At 45.6% G+C, this 13,601-nt stretch overlaps 1 protein-coding gene across 2 annotated transcripts in view; it reads left to right on the forward strand.

The window, feature by feature from the left end:
- LOC139386198 (A-kinase anchor protein SPHKAP-like) overlaps positions 1 to 13,601 on the forward strand; it is a 164,951-nt gene that overhangs the window by 149,733 nt on the left and 1,617 nt on the right. For both annotated transcript variants that reach the window (XM_071131671.1, XM_071131672.1), the window contains 4 exons: positions 782 to 4,274; positions 11,094 to 11,177; positions 11,708 to 11,757; positions 13,318 to 13,502. In XM_071131671.1, coding sequence (XP_070987772.1) covers positions 782 to 4,274; positions 11,094 to 11,177; positions 11,708 to 11,757; positions 13,318 to 13,502 — 3,812 coding nt within the window. The remainder of the gene's footprint in view (positions 1 to 781; positions 4,275 to 11,093; positions 11,178 to 11,707; positions 11,758 to 13,317; positions 13,503 to 13,601) is intronic.

Raw genomic sequence — 13,601 nt, forward strand, 5'->3', positions numbered from 1 at the left:
GTATATGTAAAAAGGAACAATTGCAAAGCATGCTAAGTGTTATTCTAATGAGCTCCGCCCCGAAACAATAAACAGCATGCTTTGCAGTTCATTTTGGTTTGTTCATTTTCACATATACATTTATATTTTGGTCATTTAGCAGACACGCTTATCCAGGGTGACTTGCTCTACTAAGGTAGTTAAACAACAAGATATCAGAGTCATTGCACGTTAAAATGTCTTTGTAACCGATACCGAGAATTTTGTTGTTCTTCGGGCCGGCTACTTGCAAATGTACTGTATTTTAGTATTTTAATTAAAATTACAAAGCAGTATTTTGTTGTTTATTTTGATACATTGATCTTTATTGCATTTCGTATCTGTATTGTTCCCATCCCTGCCTGTATGAATTTAGAACCAACACTGTGTGAAGGGTCTCCTTTGAGTCAATGTACCAGTAATATTCATTATCAAATCAAGCCTCGGATAGGAGGTTGCTCTTTTTTACTTTGCATGGGGGTAAGTTAGCCTGTTCCTAGATCTGTTTGTGTTGTATTATAGCTTGTGTAGCCAAGTCTTATGGTCATTGGTAAGACAGCACAAACATAACTGGGACCAGCTAGGGTTTGGTTGGTAGCTATAGTCATGTTTGAGTGGGTAAATGCTGCTCAGTGAAAGTCTGGTGTTATTGCTAGCTTGGTTAAACCAGAGCTGGGTTGTCATCGCTCTGGGAATTTGGGAATTTGATGGAAGTACATTCTAACAGGTCTGGACATGCCTCTCTCTCTCTTTCTCCACTCAGAGCCAGAGTGCAGTGATGTGGCAGAGGACTTGTCAGATGTAGCACACAGCGACAGACCAGCGTGTCAGAGGGGACACCTGGGCCAGCATCAGTGGCAGGACAGAGAGGAGTCCGAGGTGACCATCGGCGCCCCCCCAGCCACCAAGAAACGAGGAGGAAAGGCACCGGCGAGAGCTAGCAGTCATCACACCAAAGAGTCGGCTGGCCACTATGCCACCAACCTGGCCGAGTCGGTACTGCAGGATGCCTTCATCAGCCTGTCTCAGGACGAACCATCCTTCGCTCCTGAGGCCGCTGTGAGCATGTCCCCCGGCAGCCACCCCCCCACCGGCCTCGCCTGGACAGGAGCAGAGGAGCCCTGTCGGGCACGCGCCTGCTCTTTCGAGCTCCCCAAGATCGTCATAGTGCAGAGCCCGGATAGCTGCGAGGGCCTGCCAGAGTGGCTGGGTACTCAAGCCTCTCACGCGGCTCTGGAGCATGGTGTTGGTGGTGATGGTGGTACTGCCAGGCAGGTACCGGCGGAACACGGACCAGAGACCCATGACCTCCTCCCTACCACCACTACCACTGGACGCCACCCCACCAAACCCCTGCAGCGGGCCCTGGCATGCGCTGCCAGTGTCATCGGCACCATCTCCAGCCCACAGGTAGCAGAGCAGCTGGCAATGGAGCCAACAGAGGGGGACATGGAGAGAGAGGGACAGAGGGGCCCTGAGGGCACTGACTACTCCTTCTCCTCAGCCATGTGCGGGATGGCCCAGGTGGCGGGGGCGGTGGCTGTGGTGGAGCTAGCTGAAGAGGTCGGGGAAGTGGTCTGTGAGTCAGAAGACGACTCCACCACCGAGGTCTACTCGGCCGCCTCCGTGGGGCTCCTATCTGCAGCGCAGACCTCCACAGCTATCACCCTCCACTGCAGTGTGGCCGAGGGGACCAGCATCGAGGCCTTCCGCACCAGCATTGCTGAAGTTCTTCACAAGGAGGCAGCAGGGGTGCTGGCTCAGCCCCAGGACTACAAGAGTGTGGCCCATCTACTGGAGTCCACCCACAACAGGATTGTGGATGGCATCACGTCTCCCAATAAGTCATGTCTGGACAAGATGGATGAGACGGAGGTGGACAATTTCATCAGCGAAGTGGCCGACGGCCTCTTCAAACTCGCATTCGAGAAAGCGAGAAAGAAAAAAGAACTGGAAGGCCCGGGAAAAGACGTCACTGATATCCAGGGCTTTCTGCAGGAGAGCGTGAGCAATGTGCTCTTCGACATCCTTTGTCTCACTTCAAAGCGGATCGGTGACATTTCCAAATGTGATATAGGGTCGTTTGACAGACAAGAGGGTGATGTCGGCTTCAGGGACTACGAGGCGGCTGCCACCACCAAGGAACCATTTAGCCAATTACAGTGCTTCGTTGGCTCCAGCCAGCCCGATAATTGTGAAACCCAATGGGCAGATAAGACACCCGTCTACTCCGGGATGAAGGAGGTGAAATATGGACTGGAGGAGAGGGAGAGTGAACCTTATGAGTCTCACAGCTCGCCACATATCAGAGAGCAGCAGCAGCGCAGACAAGCTCCGACTAAAGTCTCGTCCTCTATTAAGGACTGCTATGACCTCCAGGGCCAGCAGGCCAGAGGAAACATCAGAGAAACTTTTCCAGAGAGCTTAGCCCTCCAGGTCTCTTCATCACTGGGAACAGAGAAAAGATGGATAGCCAGTACAGACAGCAGACAGTCTTCTCTGACCCCTCAGTCCTCTTTTAACTCCTCCTCCACAGGGGCCTTGGTCTGCCTAAAGATGGACTCAGATTTCAGAACTACCCCCGTCAACTACTTCGCTGATGATCTGGCCACCACCGTGGTCTCCATGGCCACTGAGCTGGCCGCCATCTGCCTGGAGAACTCCAGCGGGAAGCAGCCGTGGTTCTGTGCCCTGAAGGGTGCAGCGGGCTACTACCCCGAGGGGAGCTACCTGCTGCCATCCTGTTGCACGGCCCTCCGCAGAAAGGAGGGCCAGAATGGCGGTGTGGCATCCAAAAAGCACCGGCCACCACGCCTCAGTGAGATCAAGAGGAAGACTGAGGAACAGCCCGAGTTGATGGAGTGCCTGGTCAACCGCGTGGTGGATGAAACAGTCAACCTGGATGACATGCCCCAGACTCTTGATCCCTTCGCGCTCTTTGCCTCCGAGGTCACCGCCCGCATCATGAACTGCCCCGAGCTCAATGTGGTTGACACCTCCAAGCCCGGCCAGCAGACCCGCAGCCGGCTGCAGTGTGAGCGGTGGAGCCGGGGCAAGGCCGCCAGCTATGAAAGCATCCCAGAGGAGGACGCAGGCCCTCCGGGTACCCCCAACACCCTAGGCCCCGGCAGCCGGCTGGGCCAGAACCTGAGCAGGGGAGGCTCCATCTCCAAGCAGTCCAGCTGCGAGAGCATCACTGACGAGTTCTCCCGCTTCATGGTGAACCAGATGGAGATGGAGGGCCGAGGTTTTGACCTGCTCCTGGACTACTACGCCGGGCAGAACGCCAGCAGCATCCTGGCAGCAGCCGTGCAGCAGGCGGCCACCAAGAAGAACGGCCACCTCAATGTGAGGACCACCTCCTGTCTGTCGAAGCAGTCCAGTACGGAGAGCATCACGGAGGAGTTCTACAGGTTCATGCTCAAAGACATGGACAAGGAGAGCAAAGACTACAGTATGGGCAGAACTAAAGAGTGGAGCAACAGCCTATTGCCTCCATCTCCCAGAACCCTCTTCTGTATCCGTCAGTCCTCCGTGCCGGACAGACGTTTCTCAGACTCCAGGCTGACCGTCAACTCACCCATCAAGGCCAACTCCTTTGACGGCTTTGTCCGCAATGTGCATGGGGACACGCTTAATATCTACCCCACCAACTCAGTTCAGGTGTCTGCCACGGGCCTGTGCAAGTCTGACTCCTGTCTGTACCAGAGGGGACAGACGGACCAGATCACTGACATGCTGATCCACGAGACCTGGTCCAGCTCCATTGAGTCCCTGATGCGGAAGAACAAGATCATTGCGGACCCTGAGGAGAGCATTGACCTTGTGGATGCAGAGTCCCAGACCCAAGTGCTGCAATATGCCAACCGCCTGGCCGCAGACATCGTGGAAACTGGGAAGTCTGTCCTGCAGGAAGGGGATTGGGCCGGAGGAGGTGGCATGGTGGGGCGACAACAACACATGCCCGTGGGGGAGAGGAGGAGAGGCTTCAAACATTCCCGCCCTGGCTGCACTCGGAGCAGAGCCAGTCAGGAGCAACCAGGAGGGGGCGGAGACAGCACATGTACAGCAGCTGGGCCCCCCATAAGGGGACCCAGGGAGGTCCCTGTACCGGTGATCCACATCGAGACAGATCAAAGGGATGATCCTGAGTCTGGGGACCCGGTGGAAAGAGCCGGACGCCACCCCTGGGACCCAACGCCCCCTGAGGGGACAGCCCAGTGGCGCGCTGAGAGGGCCTCGGTGAGGCGCAGCAGGTAAGTCCTCTCTCAGTTCACATTTCCCCTGTGAGTAAATCCCACCCTCAAATACACAAACAGGCTCTCACAGCTCTTCACAGCAAAGGGGCATCATCACTGGGGATGAGAGCATCACAAGGCTATCAAAGGCTGCAGACTCTCAAACTGCTTTTGATGAGAGAGAGAGAGAGAGCAAAGAGTTAAAGAAATATGAGAGCAGACAGACAGACAGAAAGAGAGAGGGAACAAAGAGTTGAAGAAAGATGAGAGAAGACAGACAGACAGACAGACAGACAGACAGACAGACAGACAGACAGACAGACAGAGAGAGAGAGAGAGAGAGAGAGAGAGAGAAAGAGGGGACAAAGAGTTAAAGAAAGACGAGAGAAGACAGACAAAGTGAGAGAAAGCTCATGATGGAACAACGTTCACTTGCATGGTATTATTTTTTTCATTTTCCGAAACACCTTGAATTGTGAATTCCCTTGGATTATACAGACCCATAGCCAGGTTATGAGTCATGTTGCTGTGTTGGAGGCTACAGCTTTTATCTCGAGCTAACCTTAATCTTCAAGGTGGCATAGACATGCCTCTAGTCAGGATAAAACGCAGATTCTCATAAACATTCATACAAACAAACACACACACACACACACACACACACACACACACACACATATATATATATATATATATACTCCCCCATATGTATTTGGACAGTGAAACAAAAATGTTTGGTCCCATATTCCATGCAGGCAATGACTACATCAAGCTTGTGACGTGTTGGATGCATTTGCAGTTTGTTTTGGATTAGGGCAATTCCACGCTAACAGAATGATGCTCAGATTAAAATGTTTGTCAAACAAAAATAAATGGTTTGTGCCATCATTCTGTTACCAAACTTTGCATCTGCACTGTTATTCAAGTAAATGTTTTTTGTAAAAATGTCTGTGGAAATTGTTAAAAGTTGTCGTTGTGCATAGAGTTTTATTGTTTGTTTAACTTTTCAATTATTGTTTTTTGTTTGGCATACATTTAAAGTGAAAAATCTCAGCATCATTCTGTTACCCTGGAATTATCCGTGTCGTGACGTGACTAGCATTAATGTGATGACTGTTATTCATTGAATAATTCCCTACTGTGTTTAATTGTTATTAGATTAAATGAATTATGCAACAATGAACTAATTAGGAATTTCGAGGCACCAATTTGGGGCACCAAAAGTTGTTTAACGAGTTAACATCTCTTGAATTAACTCAAGAATATAAAGATATCATAACAGTCACTAATTAATAATTTCCTCATATCAGTCTTATTCTGAATGTCACAGACTTCGTGAATCTTCACAAACCCAAGTCTTACTAATTATTCCATACCGCACAAACTATATGATAACATAGGACACACACACACACACACACACACACACACACACACACACACACACACACACACACACACACACACACACACACACACACACACACACACACACACACACACACAAACACACAGTATAGGTTATTGATCATAAACTTAATACGATGAAAACAAGTCCCTAGCGGATTAACACAATATGACACTTGTTACACAAGATGGAGAGTTAAAGAGAGAGAGAAAGCGAGAGAGAAAGAGAAGCAACACTTGGATACATTTGGGAACTACACTCACAATAACCATAATACCTTGTCCCGAACTGCCGCTCTTTTGGGTAAGAAGTAATGTATGTATATTTACGCGTTGAAGGTCTTCGTCGGGTATCTCTGTTGGGCCCAGGCTTTTGTGGAAAGAGTTCCGCTTTTGAGGAGGGTTGATTGGGCCTTCTCCTTTGGAGGGCCTTCTCCTTCGTTCTCAGGTGTATGTCTCTGATTGTCCACAAGAGGTCCTTCTGAGTTGCCTTAGTTACTTGCACTAGTTCTTGAAGAGTGGGTTCCTGAGGACGGCTAATCAGCCGTGTCGGTGATCCCAGAGTGGTGATAAAAGCATTGTAGGCAATGATGATTTGAAGAGAATAACCGGAGTGTTCCTGCTTATTCACCTTCTTAGATACAGTACTTGGATTGTTAGAGGTTCCTTAGCATTGAATTGTTAGAGGTTCCTTTGTCTTTTGTAACCCAAAACGCTCTGTAACCCAAAACACAGCCAAACCAAACTGTAAATGCGTCCAACGAGTCAAGTTACAAGCTTGATTTAGTCATTGCTTGCAACGGATATGGAACCAAATACTAAACTTTTACTATTTTAAAGTGGAACTGACAGAGTTTAAACTAATTTGCAGATATGAAACAGATTAATATAATTCATCAATACATCAATACATTTCTTGGTAGTCCAAAAAAATCAGGTTGTAAATCACAGCTGACTTGGTATATTGTTTGCTTTCTCCACCAATTTGGGATGCACTGTTTAAGTTTCAATGTCAATATAATCAAACTAGCAAGGGCAATGATCACAAGCCAGTAATAATGTGGCTAACAGGCTAACGCACACGTGTCAAACACAAGGCCCGCGGGCCCTCTACTTCATGAAATTACTACCTGATGTGCTCGCATTGGTGAATTCAACTTCAATTGCTTCCGTGTGTCCCGTTTACAGCGTGCAGCGGAGGGAAAGTGTACAGACCACGTGCAACAGTCCTAGCTAGGCTACTAATATGTTGCTGTCTGGCTTCGGTTTTAAAAGCTTGACAATTAACCGCCAAAGAACTAAACCTGCAAAGGAGAAACATGTATTACAACAACGTTAGAGCAGTAGTCTAGAGTGGCTACACTGCTACAATACATTTTGAGTGCACCACACAGCAATGATGCATTCAACCACACCGATGATCCATGCTGTGCAAAAATCAAAAAAACATGTTTTAAGTTTAAACGTTACAACAACTTATTTTGTTATTTGGAGGTATTCAATACTATTGATTAAGGTTGCATCATATTATGCACATCTGCAAGCAGGGAAGCAAAGGCTGGGTAAATATGACGTATCTCTTCTTTTGTTTTAATGTTCAAATTCTATTTACATCATCCTATGTACATCAGTGGACATGATCATTTTTTTCAAATAAAACAATGGCCAGTTTGGTTCGCAGTTGCACGTAAAAGATAATAATTCCCACTTATAAGATGTACATAGGTCTGGCCCGCAAAATAGTTTTTTCATTATGGCCCGTGTGCTGATTGAGTTTGACACCCCTGGGCTAGCCTATCTATTTATTTGAAATAAAACAATGACTACGAGGTTAAAGTGCAGCCTGTCAGCTCTGATTTGAGGATGTTTTCATCCATATCGGGTGAACGGTTTAAAAGCACTTTCTATACATAGTCCCCCCATTTTAGAAGAGCAAAAGTGTTGGACAAAGTTAGGACAAATCCACTTCTGTGTATTAAAGTCGTAAAAAGTTACGTATTTGGTCCCATATTCACAGCATGCAATGACTACATCAAGCTTGTGACTCATTTGCTGTTTATTTTTGTTGGGTTGTGTTTCAGATTATTTTCTTCCCAATAGAAACTAATGGCAAATAATCTATTGTGTCATTTTGGAGTCACTTTTATTGTAAAGAAGAATAGAATATGTTTCTAAACACTTCTACATGAATGTGGATTCTACCATGATTACAGATAATCCTTAATCAATTGTGAATGATGATAAGTGAGAAAGTTATAGACGCACAAATATCATACCCCCCCAAAAAATGCTAAAAATGTAATGGTGAGAGGTAAGAGGTAATGTCTTGGGGGTATGATATTTGTGCGTCTGTAATCCAAACGTATGGAGTATAGAGCCAAAAGAAGGAAAAATGCTTCACTGTCCCAATAAGTACAGAGGGCATCGTAAAATGTGACATTTTACTTGATCTCAAATTGTAAAAAGTATAGAGACACATTTTTTTTAAATTACTTCCCTGTCCAAATACATATGGATGGAAGTGTATATCACACATACAGTATAGTATGTATATAAGAGACACAGGCTACATACAACAGTGGCATCATATTGTCCTGTAATTTGGGTCTGACATTTCACAAAATTGTGTAACAGGGACTCAGTAAGGTGAGAAGATTCACACAGACCTTCTTGGTAAAGTGAGAGTGGCCTTTAGGGGGGCAGTGAAGTGTGAATATACACACTGCAGGGAGGCCTTGTACTGGAGGAGGTGGGCACCACAAGGAGGAGGTTACAGAAAACTTCCAAAGTACTTCAGGTCACTTTATTGGTGTTCCAGGAATTAGTTGCGCATCGTGAGCTCATCAGCTAAGCGACAAACATTTGCAGGCCACGTTGACATGCTGTAGATGACAACACAAGGTCTCACAAATAGATAGAGCAGATAAAATATAAAGTGAAGTGTTTAGAAAGGAAAATAAACAATGGGGTTTAAATACTTTGGAGGTAATTGACAAAACAAACATAGTATCATATACAGGTAACTGCCAAAATAAAGGAAACACCAATAGGGTGTTGGGCCATCACAAGCCAGAACAGCTTCAGTGCACCTTGGCATATATTCTACAAGTGTCTGGAACTCTATTGGGGGGATGCAACACTATTCTTCCACGGGAAATTCCATAATTTGGTGTTTTGCTCCAGAATCTCCTAAAAGTGTTGCTTAATTGCTTAACTCATAAACCCAACCTATGTGGAAGCACCTGCTTTCAATATACTTTGTATCCCTAATTTACTCAAGTGTTTCCATTATTTTGGCAGTTACCTGTAGATTGGATTGACACATGCAATAAATGAAATGAAAAGGAAAATAGTTGGAAGAGATTTATATTTAAGCTGCTTACTGATTGCAGGGTTTGCTGGTTTTTCACTTAACAGTTAATAAACTCCAATTATGGAACAATTCATCTCCATCTGGGTCTTTCCCTGGTGAATACGTGAGGCTCATTGACATTGACAAACAACACCTTAACCCACTCTGGGAATCTGGCAGCTTTCAATCATCTAATCAGGATTGAAATGAATCAGTTTCTCTGTTGCATTAAAAAACCAGCCAACACTGCAGCCTTTCATTTCATTTTTTATTCATGATTCATTTGGATAGGCACAAATACAAAACATCCTTTACACACTAAAGGACATGGGTTATCCACCCTCTATAAAAGGGGCACATATTTTAGAAATGCCAATACTTGGTGGTGGTGGGGGGTTGTATGTAATATGTGGTGAACAGGATTTCATGGTCGCAACACAAATGTAAAATGTATATAGTCACAGTACATAGCACACTTAAAAAAAAAACTACATTCTAGAATCAATAAATGTACAATCAATATCCCCTGAACAAGAATAGAACCAAATCTATAAATGTACAATCTGTATCCCCTGAACAAGAATAGAACCAAATCTATAAATGTACAATCTGTATCCCCTGAACAGGAATAGAACCAAATCAATAAATGTACAATCTGTATCCCCTGAACAAGAATAGAACCAAATCAATAAATATACAATCTGTATCCCCTGAACAAGAATAGAACCAAATCAATAAATGAGGGGAAAGATCACATCAGAGGGGTTGAGCTCCTCCCAGTCTCCCAGCCTATCACATCGTATGTACACTCTTAGAACAAAATGGCTAACTAGAACCATTAAAGGTTTACTTTATGAACCGCTTTATGAATCATTTTTCTAAGAGTGTATACAGTAGGTGACCCTGCTGTTTGCTTTCCCCAGCTGTGAGAGAGACAGGACCGCAGTGCCCTCTGCGGCCGCTGCAGTACCCACTGTAGGTGAGCAAAACAAGCGCTCTCTGAGTGCTAGCAGTGAGGACAGTTCAGGAAGCTGGTCCCAGATCGCCCCCGATGACGACCCCCACGAGGAGACCAGTAGTTTTATCCAGCTGAGCGAGGGGTCAGTAACCTTAGCAACCAACTGCTGCTCCGTCCCATCATGCACTGCTCCGAGCGCTCCTACCGCTACTACTGCCCTCGCCGTCCGTCGCCCTCTCATCAGCCCATTGCTGCTCACACTCACTCTTTGCTGTCCCGTGCCAGTCTTCGGCTCTTGCGGCTTCAGTGGAATAGCTGTATGCCCGGGGGCTTTCCTCTCACTGGTAGAGAGCTCACCTAGTGCACTGAGCCCCACTCCAGAGCCAGCGTGGTGTAGAGCTCTGGGGGCCTGCAGCCTGCGCTGCAGCCGCAGTAGCATAGGTATGACGTCACACTGCTTCTCACACATTAAAGGCCCACAGAACATTAGCTTTATCATTCCCTGCTTCTGCGACTGTAGTGCCATTTCTCAGTTCCACTAGCTAGCCTCATACTGACACACAGCCAAGCCAAAAACCTGAGGTAGTAAGTCTATTACTGCCATTCCTCTAAGCCAGGAGAAATGAGACCAGGGTATAGATAACAAAGAGTGGGGTGGATACGTTTCTAGGCTCCAGAGGACTAGGAGGAGGGCTGTGTGGCTGGTTGGCTTCAGCTTGGCAGTAGTGGTGATGAAATGTGTGCTGCTTGCCGCTTTTACCTGCCAGCATAGACAGCTGTGGCATAAACGAACACCTGGTGGCTATTGCCTTCCTGACCACATCATCCCCGATTAACTCCACGGTGACACTGCTGCCACTGGACATGGTCGCCCACTCCGCCCAACTGCTCAATCTTTCCACATCCCTCATCTCCACAAGGAAGGGCTCATTGCCAGTCAGGCTCTCTCTTCCAGCCCAGCCATCCTGATCAGCTGCAGCTGCGGTTTCTATGTTAATCACCAGCTAATGAACAACATTGCTCGCTTCACCGCAGCTCCTTATTGTTCCATTCACAAGTCACTGATCGTGTCGCCTTTCAAGAGACAGGATATGAGTTTTAGTTCTGTTTGGATTTGCAGGAACGGGAACAGCAGCACGTCTAGCCTGGGTCTGGCAGACTTGGAGGGCTTGTCTGACATCCCCAGTCAGAGCACAGTGAACAGGTAACTGATAACTCCTAATGACATGCAAACAACACTCCTACAACACAGTGCTGAGGCTTTAAACAAGGCCCTTTGAACAGGAGAATGTAGTCTCATAGGCTCCAGTCTGATTCTCTCTCTAGTCTCTACTCTGTTTATGAAGTGTGTACTTGTTCACTCCAACTCATGAAAAGATCAACCGATGTAGGAAATGTGGTGGATGCTACATCCGGCTACCTACCCCATGCTCACACTAATGAACTGTTTTTAAATCCATGACAGGGAATAAGTTCACACTTACAGCTAGATGAACTAAGCGTTTGCACCTATTTTTTTATAAAGGAAATTAAACATTCAGGACAGAACAAAAAGGTAAGGAGAAAGGTCAATAGGAAGGTGCAAAATGATACATGTTTCTTTGTTTTTGGTCTATTATCAGTTATCCCTTACTGAAAAAAACAGATGCTTAGTAAATCTGGCCTAAGGGAAGAAAGTGAGAATCTGAACGCGACCTACTGTATTGTCTTAATGGTCATGCTCTCTGTTCTCAGTGAGGAAGCAGACAAGGGTCACCTAAGGGAGAGCAAGGAGAACGTAGACGGTGAGTAGCGTCACCCTGTCTGAGTCATACACACACACACACTACATCACACTGTCTCAGTTCCATGTCATTACTGTCTACATTATATGTCACAAAGGAAACTCAAAAACTCAACTCTCGCTGTCTCCCCTACTGTCTCATCTTTGTTCTCATTCGTCTTTGCGATAACCTCTATTCAACCTCTTCACTGTAAGATCTCTACACACGGAGTATTGTAGAAGTCACTCACATTATCTATCTATAGCTACTTGGTGTGACTAATTCCCCAGATACTGGAGCTTCAAATGTCGAAATGGTAAATATATCACTGCTTTATCTCTGCAGTGCTGCCACTTAATCATTTTAGGTCAATATAACAGTATAGTGTTGTGGAAGCTACTCTGAAAATACAGTTTACCAAGCTACGAAGTACTTCACAATGGAAGAAGTTAAGCTACCCTTAAGCAAAATATACAGTTGAAGTCGGAAGTTTACATACAGCTTAGCCAAAAACTCAGTTTTTAACAATTCAGGAATTTAATCTGAGTAAATATTCCCTGTTTTAGGTCAGTTAGGATCACCACTTTATTTTAAAAATATGAAATGTCAGAATAATAGGCACTGAGTGCAGCTGAGCAAAGAGCAAAGAGGCACTGAGTTTGAAGGTAGGCCTTGAAATAAATCCACAGCTACACCTCCAATTTACTCAAAAGATGTAAATTAGCCTAACAGAAGCTTCTAAAGCCATGACATCATTTTCTGGAATGTTCCAAGCTGTTTAAAGGCACAGTCAACTTAGTTTAACTTCTGACCCACTGGAATTGTGTTACAGTGAATTATAAGTGAAATAATCTGTCTGTAAACAATTGTTGGAAAAATTACTTGTGTCATGCACAAAGTAGATGTCCTAACCGACTTGCCAAAACTATAGTTTGTTAACAAGACATTTGTGGAGTGGTTGAAAAACAAGTTTTAATGACTCCAACCTAAGTGTATGTAAACTTCCGACTTCAACTGTAGCTTACTTAACGAAAGTTACTTGAAAATGTAGTTCACTACATCCAAACTACATTGTGAAAAATTATATATCTGAAATGTCATTGACTACAAATTGCAAGAACAGATCCCTCTGGAGTTAGATGGTAACAGAATGTGTCATTTAGCCTATTAAAGACAAAGTGAGAATTAGCCACACAACAAGTGTTTCAAGTGAGAATTAGGCAGGTCTGATGCCCGAAAAAGATTCTGTCTACTTCACCCATATTGTATTTTTGCAGGTGTGCAGTTCCAGTAGTTACATATGGCAAAAAACACTACCAAGATTTCATTTAGTTGAACTACCACCAAGCTACTGAAAAATGTAATTAAATAGTTTAACTAAATGTATTTCACTACTCCGCAACACTGATGGTATCAAGCCCTCCTTACCCAACCTATCTTGAACCTATTTGGTGCCAGATCCATCCAATGTGCCATCAGACCTCAATGTAGCTTTGGCATTGAAACTACAGGTCAGCTTGATGTACAAGTTAGCTTGATGTACAGAAAGTGGGCGTGATGTATTTCCTGTGTGTGTTGCAGAGGGCATCTCACTGCGGCCAGTAGTGGACAGTAGCAGCCACAGGGAGCTTCTAGTGGTCAACTGCGACTTGGATCCAGAGTGTGTGGACTCAGAGCTGCGCTTGGCCCTGCAGTGGATCGCTGCCTCCGAGCTGGGCCTGCATGCCGTCTACTTCAGGAAGTGTAAAGACAGGAGGACATCAAAGGTGGGTACAACACAGTACATCCTGTTACACAGGATCTGATTATGCCCGTGTGTGTGTGTGTGTGTGTGTGTGTGTGTGTGTGTGTGTGTGTGTGTGTGT

The sequence above is a fragment of the Oncorhynchus clarkii genome, chromosome 27 (genome assembly GCF_045791955.1).
Source record: "Oncorhynchus clarkii lewisi isolate Uvic-CL-2024 chromosome 27, UVic_Ocla_1.0, whole genome shotgun sequence".
NCBI lineage: Eukaryota > Metazoa > Chordata > Actinopteri > Salmoniformes > Salmonidae > Oncorhynchus > Oncorhynchus clarkii.